Below are 18,429 nucleotides of genomic sequence, written 5' to 3' on the forward strand. Positions count from 1 at the left end.
CTGCTTATAAAGCCTGCGGCCCAGGGGGTAAGCGCACTCCGCCTGCCTGCCCTGTCCTCTTCCTGTCACCCTCCAGGCAGACTTAGCTGCTGACAGCTGCTTGGGACTCTGCTGCCAGACCTTGGCCCAGACCGCCGCCTCCCTTCCTCTCAGCAACTCCTGAGCCACAGCCCCTCCATGGCCCAGAAAGAAGAGGCCGCTGCGGCCGCGGCGCCTGCCTCCCAGAATGGTGAGGATCTGGAGAACCTGGAGGACCCCGAGAAGCTGAAGGAGCTGATTGAGCTGCCGCCCTTTGAGATCGTCACAGGGTGAGAGCCCGGTGTGGGCTGGGCTTCTCCTCCCTAGAAGAGCACCGGCTGGGGACAGGTTGGGGGCACCGAGGACGATAATCGGAGGGGTCAGGGTCTCCATGTCCTGCAGTGTGAGAGTGCGCAGCGGGGGCTGCAGGGGACCCAGCAGCAAACTCTCTTGCTTCTAAGTGACACCTTGGACCCTCTAACAGGGGAAGTAGGAGGAGCTCCGCGGAGGTGAGGGCCCAGAGAAGGAAATCACCCCTGAGGTTTCATGGTTTGGGGGCGTCCATCAGCTGCCTCTCTGAGTAGATGTTGTATAGTTCCAGGGAATTTGGTCAGAACACCGGATGCCACTGGCACGTGTCAGTGTGGCCCCAAAGTACCTCTTCCCTCAGCTTCTCTCTCTGCTTCTGAGTGGGCCTCTCCTCTACCTGTATGTTTCTCTTTCTTTAGAGCTTCTCTCTGGAGTAGAAGATCCTAAGACAGGAAAGATAGATTCATCCTTTCCCAAGCCAGGGTGAGAAGAGGTTTTCTCCCTTGCTGAATCTTTTCTAAGTCTCCCCAGGGACTATGCACACCTGCCCCCAGGGAAGCAGAGACATTACAGGCCGGGTAGCACAGGCTAGGCCCCACAGCTCCCAGGCAGAGGAGTTCCAAAGCCCTCAGCCACAACCCGGAGGAATCAGGACCCAGAGCAAAGAGTCTCGAGGCTCCAAACGGGGGCTGCACAGAGGGTCCCCTTGTCTTGTCCAGATCAGGCCATTTCCAGGAAGGAAAAAAAGCTGTCTTTTTCCTTTTCCCTCTCTGTCCCTTTAGCAGAAGATTCGGGTAAGTTCCTAAACAAAGAACAAGAAGGGAATATGTGGGGCCTGAGGATTCCTTCCTGGGAGTCTCCAGCAATGCCCACAGGCAGAAGAGGGGCTACACTAAGAGAAATTTCAGGAAGAACAGGGGCATGATGCCTTCAAGGGGCAGAAGGAGGCCTGGGAGGCAATTTGGACTTGCTGTTTGAAGCTGGGAAAGTGAATTTCTAGCCCTGGCTGCAGTTTTTCATTCGTAACATGAGGAAGTTACACTAGTTGATCCCGAAGATCCCTTCCAGCTCAGATATGTTCCGGTTTCTAAGAGAACCTGAGGGAAAGGCATCTTAGTTCCTGAGTCAAGAGTTCAGGGAAGAGCCCTTGAACTTGCATTCGCCCATGCCCAACCAAGTAATGTCACCCTCATCCCAGGATTAAGGGACCAATGGGACACAGATTAATTTAGACGCAGGGAGGGCCTAGGGCCACCAGGCCAGGAGAGTCCTTGATTCCAATGTCCTCCTCTCTATAGAAGGAGATCCTTTTCCTAAGAGCTAAGCATGCTGGTCCCTGCTGCCCTTGGTCGCACACACACAGGCACATGCACACCCACTCTGCGCAGTGCTGTGATCTTCCCAGCACAGGGGTGGGGTAAGTCCAGAACAGAATTAAGAGTATGTCTGTTGAGTTGAACATGCTTTGTGGTCTCAGGGTGGTGGGTTTTGAAAGATTAAATCCCCTGATGTCACTTCCACTTGTCTGGGGCTTTATAGTCCCGGCACACTCACATGCCTGAGCTCCTTCAAGCCACTGCACAAGGCGAGGAGGGGTGCCCTATCATCCCCACTCCACAGATGGGGAACTGAGAGTCAGGGAAATGGAGTGACTGGTCCAAGAGCACAGAACCAGTAAGTGGCAGGTCTTCTGACTCTAGCCAAGCGTCCTTACCACTTGTCTCTTACTCATGCTGGGTCCCCGATTTCTGAGACAGAGCTCCGCCTGTCTCCATCTGCAAAGTTGTGAGGCTCAGTGGCTTCCCTGACCCAAGGCTCAGAAAAAGAGGCAGAAGTGGGGCCACTTGCCAGTGCTCTGAGAACAGTTCAAGAGGGAAGTGGGGCCCTGAGTGCTTCCCGGCCACAGGCAACAGCTGTGGAGACTGGTCTCCTGGGCCCCTCCGGGTAAACAGACTGCTTAAAATAGCGCAGAGGTGCGGCTGTGTCTGTGCCGGGGCAGGATGAGGGAACCCCATCCCTCTCCTTCACTCTCCAGGTGCCCTGGTGTCAAAAGAGCCAGCAGAGCCAGGACTCCCACAGGGGTGGGTCTAGCAACACTGCCCCTACGATTCTGGCCCCAAACTAGAACAGCAGGTGGCTTTTCAGGAAACAGTCTTAGGTGAGGAATAAGGAGAGAGATGTCTGCTTGTTGTGATTCTGGTTTGAACAGGGCAGTCGGGATAGAAAGCAGACCTCAGAACACTAAAAATAATGGGGTGGAAATTGCTCGAGAAAGGTCTATAACTGTGGTGTGCCCAGGCCCGCTCAAGTTGGCTGAGTTGTTTGGGTGCATTTCTTACCAACTGTGTTCAGTGACTTTATGCTGCTTTCTTGAAATCTCCACAATGGGGGTGTTTACAGAAATCAGCAAACGTTAGAAATCAGGGTTCTTTCTTTCCTTCCTTCCTTTCTTTCTTTCTTTTTCCTTCCTTCTTCCTTCCTTTCCTTTCTTCCTTCCTTTTTTTCTTTCTCTCTCTCTCTCTCTCTCTCTTCCTTCCTTCCTTCCTTTCAGCAAGCTGGGTGTTAAACCAGCACACCACTGAAAGAGAGAACCCTCTGAACATGAACGGGAGAGCAGAGGAGGGATCAGGTTTAGGAGTGCTTGAGGGGTAAGATTCGGGGTCCAGAGAAGGCATCACCCATCAGTTCTAGGTTTAATTTCTCAAGTGTCAACCATTGTTCAAAATCTGAGAGGTTGGATTACTCAACCTATCTTTCCGATGAGGAAACCAAGCCTCAGAGGGAGTAATAATTTGCCCAGAGCTAGCAGATGGAGTAGGGTGTGAACGCCAAGACTGTCCGATCCAAATCACTAGGCTGCATCGAAAAAAACCATAAAGAGAAGTCTTGTCATATGCAACAAATATTTTCTGAATAGGAGTCATTTATTTGCTGCCTGTTCCCCCCACAAGTATTTAACCTCCATGAGGACAGGGACTCTGCCTTTTAGCTGCTTTCTCCCTGGAGAACAGCACCAAGAATAGTACCCAGCTCTTAACTGATACTAAACAAATATTTGTTGAATAAATAAGTGAACAACTAATTGAGAACCTAGTGTGTGGTAGGCTCTCTGCCAGGCACTTGAAGAAGGAATTAATTGGGGGAGGGCTTCTCGAGGAGAGAAGTTCAGGATATATGAAGATCCGGCAGCGCTAGGCTTAGAGGAGAATTCCACTGGTTCGCACCTGCCTCTGAACTCAGCATGCTTTAGGGAAGCTCTGGAGCACCGGAAGAGGCTATCTCTCCATCTCTCCATCTCTCCATCCCAGTGATGAGTGACTGCAGCTCTGCCTGGCAGCACCCCTTGCTGTGTCTTTCTCTCTAGTTATGTTGTGTGTGATTTTACATAAAGCTGAACCTGCTATCAAAGGGGTTATTCTGGAACAGAGATGAATCGCACAGGCAGTGACTCTCCTTTCAACCACTTCTTTAGCCACCAGTAGTTTACTCCACCCACGTGAGGAACAGTGAGGGTTCAGAGAGGAAGGGCTGCGCAAGGAGTGAGGGGCCTCTGACACCATTCTTAATGCTCACTAGATTCAAGGGTGCTGAGAAGGTTTGTGCCACTGACTCTGGCCACCCTGGCCTCCACTGAGGGTTGGGGGAAGGTCAAATCTCACATGCACAGATGGTAATTCCCAGGGAAACAGGGTGGCCTCGGGGCTTGCCACAGGCAGAATCGCATCCAGAACCGCCAATCAGGAGCCAGTAGCCCATCAAAACCCTCCTTAGCTCTAGCAAGTCAGGCTGTTAGAACTCTCTGCTTCTCTCCACTCCTTCTATGCCCACTCCTCAGCATCCACTTTGAAAAGTAGTCTGACAAACGGAAAAGGAAACCGAAACTGGCAATTCTGCCCCTTTCGAGCAGGTCACAAAAGGTCTCAGTGAGCAAAGCGGAAACAAGTCAACACTCAATTACCTGTGAGTAGATTTTCCACTCTATGGATTATTTTGTAGCAAATGTTTAATCTCCAAGTAGTTTTCACTGCCCTCCACGTTGCTTCCTTTCACTGTCTAGATTTATGCTTAAGAAATGCAAATGCTTTTCAACGTGAAAGTGAGAAAAATATATAGATTACATCAACTCACATCCTTTCTCCATCAAGCTGGCCATCGTCCCCACCATGAGGACTCTCGGTTTCCTGCCTAGAGAACTGCAATGCCCAGAAACCTGGGTCTAAGCAGATGAAGTGTGAATGTTTGCAGAAAGTATGAGGAAGTGGTGCTTAAAGAGGTGCTTGGGAGCGGGTAGGAATCATGCTGGTGGTTTCTGTGCCTGAAGAGGTGACTGAGTCCAGATGAAGACTACCAACAGCATCTCTCTCCTACCCACCACTCCAACACACACCCACACACCACTTTAGCAGTAAAATATCTTCTGGGGTTGAGTGTAAAGGGCTGTAAGTAACCATAGTACTCAGGCATACCATGCCACCAGAAAAATAAAATATGTTTGTGATTATCTACAAGATCACTGTCACTATTTCCTTCCTTCCACTAGTGGGCATAATAGCGTTGACATATTTTGTGATTCTACAATATCACCTAAGATGGCCACGCTGTCTAGCTCTCCGGAGAAATTTCAGACCTCTACCACCCCTGTTCTCCTGGTGCCCCTCCAGGGCCTGGCTGTTTCAGTCTGTGGGAGCCCCAGAGGGCCTCATTCAACCTTTATGCTCCTAGAAGACCAAGGATCCCACCGCAAAGCCAAGCAAGCTCAGCCTCTGAGCACGCCCAAGGAGGGGCGTGGTCTGGCAAAAGGCCTTGAAGAGCAAAAAAGGCTTTCAGCAAGAAGGGTAAATAAGCTCTGTGTGTCTCCATAGTGGGGGAAAAAAAACAGTCCAGGAAGTAAAGATATCATTTAGCAACTGGCCAGAGCTCTCAAGTGGTCTGGTGAGGTGAGTTTAAGTGGAGAGAGCTCAGTGTGAATTCCCTGCAGGGATCAAAATAGGAGAGGGTACTCATCAGGCCAGCCATTCTCCCCAAATGTTAAGTAAACAATAAACACATCCAACCAGGGACAGAGGGACTTAGAGAGCTAAATATAGTCCCTGAAGGAATCCCAGGGCTGGGTCCCCAAACACATCCATCTCCACAGTGGAACCTTAATCTGACAGCAAGGGACACAGGAACCTGGGTAGAGGAAAATCTGGTGATGGGGGAGGGGAGGACTGCAGGGAAACAGCTCAAGTTTACTCAGCGCTTTGGCACCTGCTGCTTATCCCTAAGAAGCCAAGGCCCTGGGATACCAGGGATCCCCCTGCAGCCCAAAGAGTTGGGTGACCTCCCCGGGGGAAGGGAAGGGGTGTAAGGAAGCAAGAGCACAGTTACTGGTTACCATAGGGCACCTTCTGGGGCAACCACAGGGATGATTACATTTTTAAAAGAAAACATTCAGCCTCTCCTTCTGACCTTTTCAATCTCTCCCGTCATAGCCTCTTCATTCTCTTTGGCCTTGAAACTTGGCACAAATCTTCCTTATTTTAGAAAAACAAGCACATACTCATAAGGAGAAAAACAGTGTTCAGCTCTGATGCTCTCTCTAGCCTCTCTCCTTTTTTCTCACCTTCTTATTACTACTAAATTTTTCAAAACACCTGGCCTTTTTCTACTGCTTTCATTTCCTAATCGTCCATCTCCCCTTAAAGCCACTGGATATATTCATTACCAAGTCTGGTGTCCTAGGACACCAAGGGAAAAGCCTAAATTTCAGGCTTTCCCCAGCTTCACTCTGTCTGCCTAAAGCCATCACAGCACTCTGCCGTGGACCTTCATTATACCCTTCTTTACTCAGGAACCTGTAACAATTCTCTACTGCCTCCTGAATCAAGGCTAAACTTTCAAGAGCCTCCATCATGTGTCCTGCACTCTACATCTTTATTTTTAGTAGTCTACAACTGTTCTCAGCTGTCTTATTTACATCTTCTCTGTCCAGCCAGAATGTAGCTGCTAGGTAATAAGTGTCTGGAGAAGAGAGGCCAAGTCTTTTATGATTTTGAAACGACTCAGTACTATACACACGCTAACTCCTTTGAAGGTATCCTTAGGTAGTCTGGCCTCAAAGATAAACATTCTTGGTCACTTATGTGACAACCCTTTCACCTGAGGGAAAAGACAGACCTGAGAAAGTCATCAGGAGAGCCTGGGACTGCAAGGTTTAGGCCATCCCATGCCTAAGAAGCAGTATACATGAGTGACGAGCAGGAGAAATGAAAGCATGAAACCTTCTGCAACATCTTTGTCTTGCTCTGTCTTGAGCATTTTCACATTTGCCGCTTTGCACAATCACTATTTGAACACCGCTTCTCACACCTGGCCACATACTAGAATCATGTGGCGAGTTTTAAAATGCTGATGCCTGGCCCCCTTCAGATGTTCTGATTTCACTGGTTTGGTGTGGGGCCCTGGCACGGACATTTGTAGAGTCCTCAAGGGGATTCTAATGTACAGCCAGAGTAAAGAGTCACTGATTCAGAAATGTGGGAGTGTGCTGTGTGCTGGGAATGATGGCGGAGTGTTCGGGGACCCATCCTAATAGGGTGTCCAGGGTGCACACCTCACCCCAAATTCTCTCTTCTCCTTTAGACAAACACTTTTGGATTCTTTTGTGCCTTTCTGTCACTGCTGTTAGTGTAGGCAAGGCCTGTCTTAATAGTAAGAGTGAATGTGTCTCCAAGGTACTGATTTTGGAGAGCTACCTACACTAGGCTAGTCCTAGAGCAAGAATTCATCGTTCTCTCTCCTTCCCTGTGCCTTTGTCTCCCTGACCCACAGGGAGCGGCTGCCAGTCAATTTCTTTAAGTTTCAGTTCCGGAATGTGGAGTACAGCTCCGGGCGGAACAAGACCTTCCTCTGCTACGTGGTGGAAGCGCAGAGCAAGGGAGGCCAAGTGCAGGCAACACGGGGATACCTAGAGGACGAGCACGCCGCGGCCCACGCGGAGGAAGCCTTCTTCAACACCATCATGCCAACCTTCGACCCCGCACTGCGGTACATCGTCACCTGGTACGTGTCCTCCAGCCCCTGCGCGGCCTGCGCTGACCGCATCATCAAAACCCTCAACAAGACCAAGAACCTGCGCCTGCTCATCCTGGTGGGGCGGCTCTTCATGTGGGAGGAGCCCGAGATCCAGGCGGCTCTGAGGAAGCTGAAGGAGGCAGGCTGCAAGCTGCGCATCATGAAGCCCCAGGACTTCGAGTACGTCTGGCAGAATTTTGTGGAGCAAGAAGAGGGCGAATCCAAGGCCTTTGAGCCCTGGGAGGACATTCAGGAGAACTTCCTGTACTACGAGGAGAAACTGGCGGACATCCTGAAGTAGGCGACTGGGCTCAGCCTCACGTGAGTCATGACACCATCACTCTTTTCACTGTTAACCTGGGTTAAAGCTTGAGGTCAGGCAGTGTGAGTGGTTTGTTTGATTTTCCTTTGAAAGAATTTCATTTCTCTGCTTTTGGTTAGGTGCAAAAACATTTTTAGAATATCCTGCCTTCTTTTCTCTTTCCTCTAAATTCCTCTCCCTAAATCCTTTTCTCTCCTACCCTTTTCTATCAAACTGACTTTTGTATCGAACCATCACTTGGAATGCTCAAGGGTGACAACAACCCAGAAGCTTTGATGAGGTAGAATGACTTCTGTAATGAGATTTAGATGGTGCAAGGACCTGTTATTCAACAGCAGAGAAGATATTTCAACCCCCTAAGCATGTCCCCATGTCCATATACACCTTCTAGATGTCTTCCCTACCCCCATTTGCAACCTTACCATTCCATTTTTCTCTAATGCAATTTTTCATTCCTTCAGGGGTATTTTCTTTTTTTATTTTTCATACTTTCCAAAGTCCCCAAATGGATCTGTAATCAACTTTTGGGGGACCAAAGAAGCTTTCATGTTTTCAAGCAAATAGTTCCACTTTGAGGGAGACCAATAATTCCTGTGTGAATGTACAATGCAAGAACACTTCTCTTAAGTTAAGAAGACCTCAGCAGAACTCGGAGAAAAATGCTGAATGCAGGAATGGAGATAACACAGTAACTAGTTCTTCTACAAAGGAATGTTTAAAGGGATAAAAAGATGTCTGCAAATTAGGCAGCAGCTCAGAAGTAGCCTCTTAGAGACAGAAGATGGGATAGGAGAACTGGAAGTAAAGATGAACTGTTTAAGCAAATTAGGACACAATTAAGGCCAATTTGGCCTCTTGCTGAGGGTAAATCAGACTGTCAGAGAAACGGGCCGACTACTCTCAGGAAAGAGGGTGAAGGATCCTTTACTATCTCCTTTTGAAGTTGGTCTGATCTAGTTTGCTCCCACAGAACTGCTATGACTAAGTCCCTTTACAAGACCTGAGTTACTGATCAAAATTTTCCTGTACAGAGAAAGGGTCTTCACCTCTTATGCAACTTTCATTCTGGAACAACTCGCATATTAATAAAACATGAAAGCAGCATGCTTCCATGAAGATGCAAAAAAAATTTTTTTGGTGTCTTTCACTCTTAATACTCTAAAGAAATGATGTCACTTCATGGACATGTTCTGGAAATATCAATGTTCCAGAGCTTGATGTTGGCAGGTGTTTGCTGATAGATATGCACACAGGGTGCCTGGTAATTATCCAGCTGAGCACTCGCCAACCCATGAAGACACAATTTTCAGCCATTTCCTACAAAAAGCAGGACCCAGGAACTGAAATCAGTGAGACTATGGTTGGATAATGCCACTTAGTACTTTGCTCACATAAAATGAGACACCACTCTGAGTGGTGGTGAGTATTAATAAAAACAGATTTCTAGGGGTGACCTCTGAAAACACAAAATTAACTTTTAAATTCCTTAAAGATTTTATTAGTGTAGGGACTATCACTGTAATGAGACACCCTACATAGATTCTGCAGAATGATAGCTTAATTTTAACGGATATACTTCCTTCTTAAACATTCAGAACTCTGAAAGAAGACTTTCAGAGTCACGGGCCACTTCTTCCAGCTGCCAAACTGGCAAGACTTCAGAGATGTGTGTGTGTTTTCCATTAAGTCAAATAATTAAATAGCTAAATCGGCTATAAAAATTAAGCATTTAAAGGGGGATTAAAAGAGCTTTTAATTTTGGATAATTGAGATTGTATATTACGCTAATCTAAACAGAAGTAAAATAGATAAATCAGTCTGAGGGAAAAGTCCATTCCTAAGTCAAATTATTTTTAAATAAAACATTATTGTACATGTTCCACATTGTAAGCCTCCTTCCATTAGCATACATAACCGTATTATCTGGACCCATTAACATGCTTCCCTGTATTCTACTTGAGTACCTCGTGATCCTGAAGGGAAAGGTTAAAAACGTACAAAGCTTAAAAAAAAAAGGCATGAAATCAAGTTGTAATCTAAAAGCCCCAAAGAACTCTGCTTAATTAAAATACTCCTAAGAAACGGACATTTGTTAAAGATAATTTGTCTCATATTTATTCTATCTTTTTAAAAAACGACAGAAGAGGATTTAACCATATATTTAACTCAAGAGAACCGAGTGAAAGTAGATCTCTTCTGGAGCTTTCTTTGTGTGAAGCACACCAAAAGATGAATAAACCAAACTCAATCCTGAATAAACCAGAAATCACAGGAGACTGTGGAGGAGAAATTCAGGCACTTGTTGGGGAAGGCACACAGAAACCCTTGCTCAAAGAGAAAACTCCTCATTGTTTGGGGCCAGCAGGGCTCTCAGTAACATGCTTTTTGTTTTTTCACTAAGGCTGCCTGCTGCCACCAAGAGAGAGCAGTGACACGTATGGCCATCTGGGACATGCCTGACTTCCTAACACCACTTGGAGCTGGACAACATTCGACAATCAATCCTACTGCACAAGGCCCTCCAAGGACTCAAAATACACTTTTGCTGTTAATCATTTAAGCCGTGCCTCTCCCTCTAAGGCTGTTCTTGGGAAAGAGGAAAGTGAGCTGCAAGGAGAGAAGTGACAACCATATATGGGCACCAGGCATCTGTGGGTTGAAGGTCCTCATTAGTCCCTCAGTTGGGCTGCTTACAGCAAAGGGCCTGAGACCCCAGGTCTGCACAGATCTTTGAAATATGTCCAGAAATGCATTTTGTTGAGTTTTTTTTAAGAAAGAAAAACAGCAACATTAATAAAAGAGGTGGTGTGGTCTTTCTGTGACCAGGTTTTTTAAAGAACTTGGACGTTTAGAAGTTACTATGGACAGTGAGCAAGTCCCAGAAATAGGGATGTCCGAGGCTCTGAACCAAGCCATGACATTCTATAAACTGGGAGGGAGGCTTAAACAAGGACTTGGCTAGGCAACACAGGGAATACGAACTCTCCCACGCGGACTTCACACATTGGTCTTGACTCTCATAAAATATTTTCTTCTGTGATTACTTGTAAATGAGTGTCTTTTCCCTCCTCTGAAGACCAGGAATACAGCAGAGAATGAAACAAAAGGCACAGAAAATCTGTTTATAAGGTAGATAAACATCCTAAATGCCAATTCATAAGCAGTTAGCCTCTGGATTAAAGAAGACAGGGTGAGAAGTAGGAGGGTTTCAATGTTCGGATACAGTTAAGATTAGTCAGCATGTGGTTCTTGATGATGATGGCAGACTGATGCCAAAAGTCTCATTTCCTAAAAGGTTTGTTTGAGTCCTATGTTAAACAGAATTTCACATGAGAATTTCTGGGTGTTTGCCAAACTCTAACTAGTTTCCAGGAATAATGTGTTCATTCTTATTATCAGGCCATGTCTCCTTTCCCCAGGCTTCAAGTGCGATAAGTCATCGGAATTTGACCCCAAGACTAGCTGCAAGTGACAAAGCACTTTATCAGATCCCTGCTGAATTCCACTTACACCCACACCTCCACAAAACCACAAAAAAGAAACATGAGTGAGGCTCACACTCCATGAAAAAAATTAACCTGAAACCCGTTAAATGTGGAGGCAGCCTAGAAAGCCAATGTTTTGACCCAGTGTTAAGAGTTACTTGCATTGTTACGCAAGATACTTTAAATTTCTTATCACCCCACTCTCATTTCCAGTTCTGTGTAGATATTCTCTCTCTTTTTTTCCCCTTCAATTTTACTGTGTGTATGTGGACAGAAACAAAGATGGAAGAAAAGCCTGTCTTAAAAGTTTGACAGTGAACTTGCCCCTTGCACTGCCCCTACCCCAACCGTGTGGAGAACTCATCTGTTACACATAGAGATACAAAAGAAGTGAAATACTTTTTGAAACTGCTGCCTCGTATCAGGCTGAAATGTGATAAGAACACAAGTCTAAAGTACAAAGATTGTAATTAACCAGTGCTTTCCTAGTGTTTCAATAAGCCCCCCCCCCCTTTTTTTCAAATCCAGTTCTTTTACACTTGGGGAAGCAGCAAGTCCTATGACAGACCCAGAATCCACTCTAGGGAGAAAAATCAATAGGTCTGGCTGTTTGAACTCTTACCACCTCAGTAAGGGGAAAAAAAATACTCCACTCATTTCCCCCATACCTCTGATACTGAACCACTGGCTGAATCCATGAACTTTATTCTTCCACCATGAAATCAAGAGTGGACAAAGCACTGCTCTCCTAGCTCAGAAAAGGGGACTAATAGTTACTGTTTCTGATCCCAGCTGGCTACACATCAGAATCCTCTGGAGCTTAAAAACACAAAGAAACCTGGACACTCTCTCCCCCTCCACCCCCACTACCAGTTTAGAATTCTTTTTGGACGAAGTGGACCTTTATTTTTTTAAGAAGATTCAAATGGATTTTGTTGAGTACCACTGATTTACTGAGTCATTACTCTACACTAGGAACTTTGCCAGGTATTTAACATGTATTATATATTTCATTGGTTTCATGACTGAATTCAGAGAGGTTCAATCACAGAAACTACTGTAGTGGACAGAAGAGAGCAAGAGTTCACCACGAGGAGATTCTAAAAACCTACCTTTCCAGTATGCTGACCCACAGTTCTTGCCCATTCTGATTTCTTATTTCTCATCTTGCTTTTCTTCCTACTGGACCCTCTATCTGATTCCTCCAAATTAAGTTACAAGTGAATCCTCCATTACCCAAATTCAGAACAACACAGACATGTGCACAGAACCTCACTGGACACCCCCTTAAAAGGTATTTATTTTTCCATTCTTAACACCACAAATTCCTCACTAACAACATAAAACTTTCTGTAATTTAAACAAAACCAAACCAACAATTCTCTCCTAGGATGAATATGATGACATAAGGATAATACCAAGTAAGTGCACAAATGACATAAGATGCAAAATTAACTGGAATGTTCATCCTTCCTTAAAGTTCTCTTAACAGTAGAGAAGTAGAAGCAATGCTGCCACCTAGTGGCAAGCCAAACAAATCAAGTAGCATCCAGAGCAAGACAGGGGTCATAGGCCCAACATTTGGTTTCCCCACCTAATATCAGGCCATCTTCTACTTACCTTACTGAAAAAAAAAATTACCAGCAACATTTCCCAAGAAACCCCTCCTCCAGAGTCCCAGTCCAATCATGGGAATCAACCCAAGTCTGGCCTGTGACATAGACTACTTCCCATGAAACTTTCCTCTAACCATTTTAAGGACAGTTGGCTCAGTCGTATGGCCCCACACAGATGACACAGAATGTGGACACATCCAACATGCTTATCTGTTCAGAGTGTGTACACAGTAATCTTGATGTCTGTTGCCTCAAACACCTCCTCAATCATCGCAGATACATGTTCCCATTGCAGACGATCAAGTCCACATCCAATCCTGAAAAAGACAAAACATCCCCACTGGTTGTGATGAAGGTATCTAGGTATCTAGGATCCTTCTAGATATCACTTCTTCCCTCTTCCTTTAGGCTGCATCCACCCAAAGCTTAAGGACAAATTATCTCATCTCATACCTACAGACAGCCATGGTGGGAGTTTGGAAGTTAATTCCTATTGTGAGACACCTAAGGCTGCTTCCTAGACAGCTCTGACACCCAATAGCTGTCACTTCTTTTTTGCCTAATTAAGTGCCACTTCCCAATTATTTCAGGCTACATTCAGAAATGCTATAACTCTGCCATGAAGTGACATGGAACAACTCACCATCCTTCTATTTCTACTGATGAAAACTAGCTGTGGGTGGATGATGGGAAAAAAATTTTTTTTAATAAATTTTTTTTTAATGGAGTACTGGAGATTGAACCCAGGATCTCATGCATTCTAAGCATGCACTCTACCACTGAGCTATATCCCTCCCCTCAAAAGTTGGTATTTAAAAAATACACTTATGATAATGAAACGTTAAGGAAGATAAAAAGGAGAATGACAAAGGACAGGGTCTTTGCAAACAGGAAGTCAAGATGGAATGTTGGGAAATGCCAAGCTGATTGTAATTTAGATCTCTGCAACACCCTGGTGAGAAACCTCAGTCAGCCCACAAAACTCCTACTACCTGGCACCTTTCTTCCAAGATGTTACTTTATTGATCCTTAATATTCCTAGGGAAAATAGAGAGGCTTAAAATTGCTAATTTTGTATAATGTGGGAAGCCCCTGAAAAAACTGTGATTAAAAAACCCACAAAAAAACAGTTTCTGGTACACAAGCCATGAATGTATTAAAGACCCAGGTAAGATGAGGAACCCTATAGCCACATTCATAAGTAACTTGGGGCTTGGAATAAACCTGCATACATGGTCAGCACTGACTCAAAACTAGTCTGACAGGAAGAGAAGGGACCTCAAAGCCTACTTCCTGAAAAAGGAAACAAAAGGGAGACTGAACCCCCAACATCAGTCCCTTAAATTCCTAATATCTAGGAAGGATCTAAGATGTTATATCAGGGTGATATTCTCTGGCTACTATCCACGCTGAACACAAACAAGCATGCAGTATAAAACACAGTGGTAACAATTTCCTTCACACAGAATTAACAGGTTTGGAACACCTGAAATGGCCCAGAGGGAAATCACAATTGTTCAGTCTTAGTTCTTTAACTTTCATTGCTTCAAGAATAGACGCTAAGCTTCAGGCAGAGGATGCCCAGAATTCAACAAATGGGACTGAATTATGGTTCCCCACTACTAAGTAAGCTGAGGCAGGACTGTTTTAGTCATCCTGATTGATTCAACCCAAGCTAAAAAATACGAATGCCCTGGCCTAAGATCTGACAACTGGTTTACTTAGAATTTCTTAATGTTTTGAAATCTGTCTACCCTTAAGTCAGTATTTTGGGTTAAGTTAAGCTTTTAAGTCATTTGCTTTTGGGTAAGAAAGTAAATCTCATCAATAAGTCTTCATTTAGGGCCCTGGATTTCCTTGCCTGGGCATAGAGAGGTCGGTGACTCCATTCTTCAGACAGTGGGACTTCATGGCTTCTAAACTCTTCTGTAAGTTTTCATAAGTTGGCTTGTGTGAAGCCCTTTTCTTCGTAATCTGAGTACAGGGAATTAATTCAAACTTCTATTAGTTCAAAATGACAGCCAAAGAAAAGTCATCACATTCTCCCAACATCCTGATAATTAAAATAAGCATATTTTTATAGAATAGTCTAGAGCAGGGAAGGCAAATGTCATACTGTCCCTTCCAGTGATGGGAGGGGAAATCCATTGAATAGGGCCTGAGAAACCCAGACACTGCCATATAATATTTCCTTTTCCCAAGAAACCCAGGAGATTAGCAGGTGCACCCATCATTTGTTTTTAAGCAAGGTAGGTAAAAGTCACTTCCAATGGATAAGCTGCATATCTGTAACAAGGAAGAACCCATAGCTCCTAAAAATTTTCTGTTAAGTCTATTTATTTAGAAACTGCTTGCTTTTGGTTTCTCTACAAAAGAACAGGGAGAAACTGGTAGCATTTCAAACAAGATCAGAATTCACAGCAGCCTTAAAGACAGCATTCAAAGAGGCTAGGACACATCCCCACTCAGTGGGCTTATAGTGAGTTGGGCTATACGTCACCCAGCACCATCACCAAGAAGCCACACTCTTTCTGGGGCTGCAGACCATTTGGACAGTGGAAGGATCCCACATTGAGGCAGCAGGCAGGAAAGGACTGAGTATTACTTGGCAATGCATTTGATAGGGAAGAATGAGAGGGAAAACTCTCATTCTTGAGACTTTATTGTCTCTATCTCACTAAGATTAGGAAGTAATTAAAGTATGGAAGGCGTCCCTAACTTTTGCAAGTCTTACAACCCAAGTCTTTGGTGAATATCACAGTACTCTTTCCTATGGAGCCGGGGTGCAGCCTGTTGCTCCTTTCCAACCCAGTGCACCAAATAGCCACCACCATTGATCTGAGTTGGCACGAGGTCAGCTTTTTAACATCTTTGGTTGTCTGGAGTGGATCGACACAAATGTAATGCAGCCTATCTGTTTACCAACCCTTAGAACATATTAAGCATTGGCCCCATCTTACCAAGTAATATATATATCGCCCATCTCTCTTCAGAACAGCCACTTCTCCAGATTTCTTTTCTAAGAAAAACAGTTATTTAATAGTGAAAAGGAAAAAAAAGAAAATCAAAACACTGAGCTCCATTCTTAGATTTTTAAAAAATCTCTATAGATCTGAGTTTACTTTAGAACCAGAATTTTCATTTTGGAACACTTTTATCTGATCAGTCTTCCCAAAATACTATATTTAACTTCCTGCTTTCTTAATGTCTTCTCAATGTTTTCCCCACACCCGATTTTTTGTCTGCTGCATTTTCAAATATACCCTCTTGTTCACTTAAAAATTTTTAATGTTTATTGCCTTGAAATGTTTTAGAAAGTACAGCATTTTTTACTTGCCAAACGTGTGTTCATTCAATAATAATCTTTTAAATACAAAGACCTAATGTGTTAAGCATTAGGGGGAATATAGACATATAAAAAAGTTCTTAACTGTTAAAGAGTTTTCAATCAAAACGGAGTGTCATTTTCACAAATAAATACAATACAAAGCAGTAAGAAATTGCTTTTTTAAAGACTGAGATCAGAATCACCAGTGGAGACTGATTCAGTAAGCCTGAACTGTAGTCTGAGCAACTGTTTCAGAAGCTCCTCATGTGCTTCTACTACACATCTATAATTTAAAATCATTAGTAAAAGTCATGGGAGGGGTCTGTAAGGAAGAAGAGGTTCTAAACTACTTTGAAGAGTAAGTACAATACGGGTAAAAAGAGGATCTTGAATGCCAAGCTCATACCTATGGACTTTGCTAAGCACTTCAGAGTTATTAAAGGTTTCAGAGAAGTGGAGTCTTATTATCAAGAAAGATTTCTGATAGAGGAAAAAGAAATTAAAAACTTTTACAAGAATTCAAGTTTGGTGTGATAAGATGCAAACTAGAGGCCATTTTTGTAAAGGAAAAACTCAACCTGCATAGTTAAAAGGACTCGGTGGGAGGAATCTTCTCTATACATGCATATCTTATTTAACAATTAAATATAACAGGAGGTCAAAAGATGCTCTAGCCAGAGCAGATGAATTAAAATGCTTTCAAAACTCACGCTGATTTAACAGTTCCTGCACCCCTCCAAATTTCTTCTTGAAGAGGACAGCTATCCCAGCGCCCATTCGACAGTCCTCACTGATACAGTGGGCTAAAGAGTCTGTTTTGGGGCATGCAAAAAGGTCTCCTTTCACGTAAGTAATCTAAAATGTGCAAAGGTAAAGAAAATGTTTTATTAGATACAGAAAAACACTAAGCTATTTCTTTTCCTTTACTGTGCCCCCCACCACTACCCCTCCCCAGCCCCTCCTTGATTTAAAGACATATCCTTGGAATTTAATTTAAGAAGTTATCTAAAGCAAATTAAAGCATATGTAAAGAAAGTGATGGATGGTCTCTGGCTAGGATTGTATTAGCCTTTCTGAAGTAAATCAGCAGGGAGAGGGGAGACAATTCAATTATTGGTTTAATTAAAAAGTGTTTATGCTTTTGACCTCAATTATTCTGAATTTCAGTTCACCAATAAGTTAATAGTTGTTACGCACTCTGCTTCCTTCTGAATCTTCATTAGGACTGCTGGCCATACTGAGTCGCTATTCCCAGAATTTAACTGTTTCTTCAGCTGTGAGAAGGGGAAAGAAGGAAAAATGCACGCAACCTGAATATATTACATTCGGACTGCCCTGACCACCCATTTACTAATTTTTCCCCCACCGTTCATTGCGGAATGTGAGTTCATTCAAACTCTGGGAAGTAATGCAAAACTCTTCTGAGGCAAGAAAAAGAAAGAGAAAAAACCTCTATGTTCCGAGGTGGCAGCGTCCTGCTCGCATTTCGCGCTTTCCTAGAGCGGAAGAAAGGCGGTCCTCAGACACGCCTCCTCCTCTTACCCGCGCCGAGAAAGGCGGATTCAGGACTGTCTCCTTTTCTCTATAAGCGTTTCCCCATTGGGTTTGGCCCACAAGCAAAAAGGTGGGACTTAGCCACAGTCCCCTTAAGTCGCAACCAGGGAGTGTACGGGCCAGGGGGAGTATAATGCCAGGGGAGAGGGAAGGCGGCCTTTCAAGGAAGGCTCACCTCCATCTTTTGAGGGCGAGGAAGGGAAGAAGTCTAGCGAGGCCTCCCATTCTGTCTCCTACCCTAGGGCGGATCAGCCAGGGCGTAGGGCCTGTCCCGGGGTCCCATGGGAGGGAGCAGGGAGGCTCGTTCAAAGTCCCAACATACCGGGGTTACCCTTCACCTGGAAAAGAGTCGGCCGTTAGGAGGTCCCTCCCCGCAAGGAAGGGCTCTGGTAGGTGGGAAGCAGCGGACGAGCCCAGATGCAGAGCCAATCCCGCCACAGGTCTTAATTGCACACACCTAAGATGGCCGCCCACCACCCGGGAGCGGGGCGGAAACGAGCCCCTCTAGCTACCTAGCCAAGCCTGCACTCTTTGGTGATGGCCGCCGAACTTCCGGCGGTAAATTCCGTAGAGTATCCCGCCGCCGCCCGGGCATGCGTAACGAGACAGCCGACAGCGAGTCGGCTAGAACGGCGCTTGCGCGTTAGCCTTAGGGGTGTGTCTCCAGGGGCCGCATAGAGGCGGGGGTGGCAGTTGGCAAAAGAGTTAGTTGGCGCCTGCGTAGTACTATGTTCAGGGCGG

The 18,429-nt window shown here is 44.9% G+C and overlaps 2 protein-coding genes and 1 non-coding gene across 8 annotated transcripts; 1 reads left to right on the forward strand and 2 right to left on the reverse strand.

Annotated features, from left to right (window-relative positions):
- Nucleotides 1-35: 35 nt before the first annotated feature.
- On the forward strand, nucleotides 36-10,745 carry APOBEC2 (apolipoprotein B mRNA editing enzyme catalytic subunit 2). The gene is made up of 3 exons (XM_006190627.3): nucleotides 36-308; nucleotides 7,141-7,704; nucleotides 10,107-10,745. The coding sequence occupies exons 1-2, from the start codon at nucleotides 178-180 to the stop codon at nucleotides 7,682-7,684; spliced, it is 675 nt and encodes a 224-aa protein (XP_006190689.1). The 5' UTR covers nucleotides 36-177; the 3' UTR covers nucleotides 7,685-7,704; nucleotides 10,107-10,745.
- Nucleotides 10,746-12,462: 1,717 nt separating this feature from the next.
- OARD1 (O-acyl-ADP-ribose deacylase 1) lies at nucleotides 12,463-18,319 on the reverse strand. 6 transcript variants are annotated; one of them, XM_032463027.1, is made up of 6 exons: nucleotides 18,201-18,319; nucleotides 17,332-17,408; nucleotides 16,845-16,989; nucleotides 15,767-15,825; nucleotides 14,668-14,780; nucleotides 12,463-13,123 (listed from the first exon to the last, which is right to left on the reverse strand). In XM_032463027.1, exons 2-6 carry the CDS (start codon nucleotides 17,368-17,370, stop codon nucleotides 13,021-13,023), a joined length of 459 nt encoding a protein of 152 aa, XP_032318918.1. In that variant the 5' UTR covers nucleotides 17,371-17,408; nucleotides 18,201-18,319; the 3' UTR covers nucleotides 12,463-13,020. The 6 variants fall into 6 exon arrangements, with proteins under 6 accessions (XP_032318918.1, XP_006190690.1, XP_006190691.1 ...); XM_006190628.3 differs by lacking the exon at nucleotides 18,201-18,319 and adding an exon at nucleotides 17,926-18,183; XM_006190629.3 differs by lacking the exon at nucleotides 18,201-18,319 and adding an exon at nucleotides 18,011-18,182.
- TRNAS-AGA lies at nucleotides 13,530-13,598 on the reverse strand. The gene has a single exon. It is a non-coding gene; the product is annotated as a tRNA-Ser (tRNA).
- Nucleotides 18,320-18,429: the final 110 nt, after the last annotated feature.

This window comes from Camelus ferus, chromosome 20 (genome assembly GCF_009834535.1).
Source record: "Camelus ferus isolate YT-003-E chromosome 20, BCGSAC_Cfer_1.0, whole genome shotgun sequence".
In the NCBI taxonomy this organism is placed as follows: Eukaryota; Metazoa; Chordata; class Mammalia; order Artiodactyla; family Camelidae; genus Camelus; species Camelus ferus.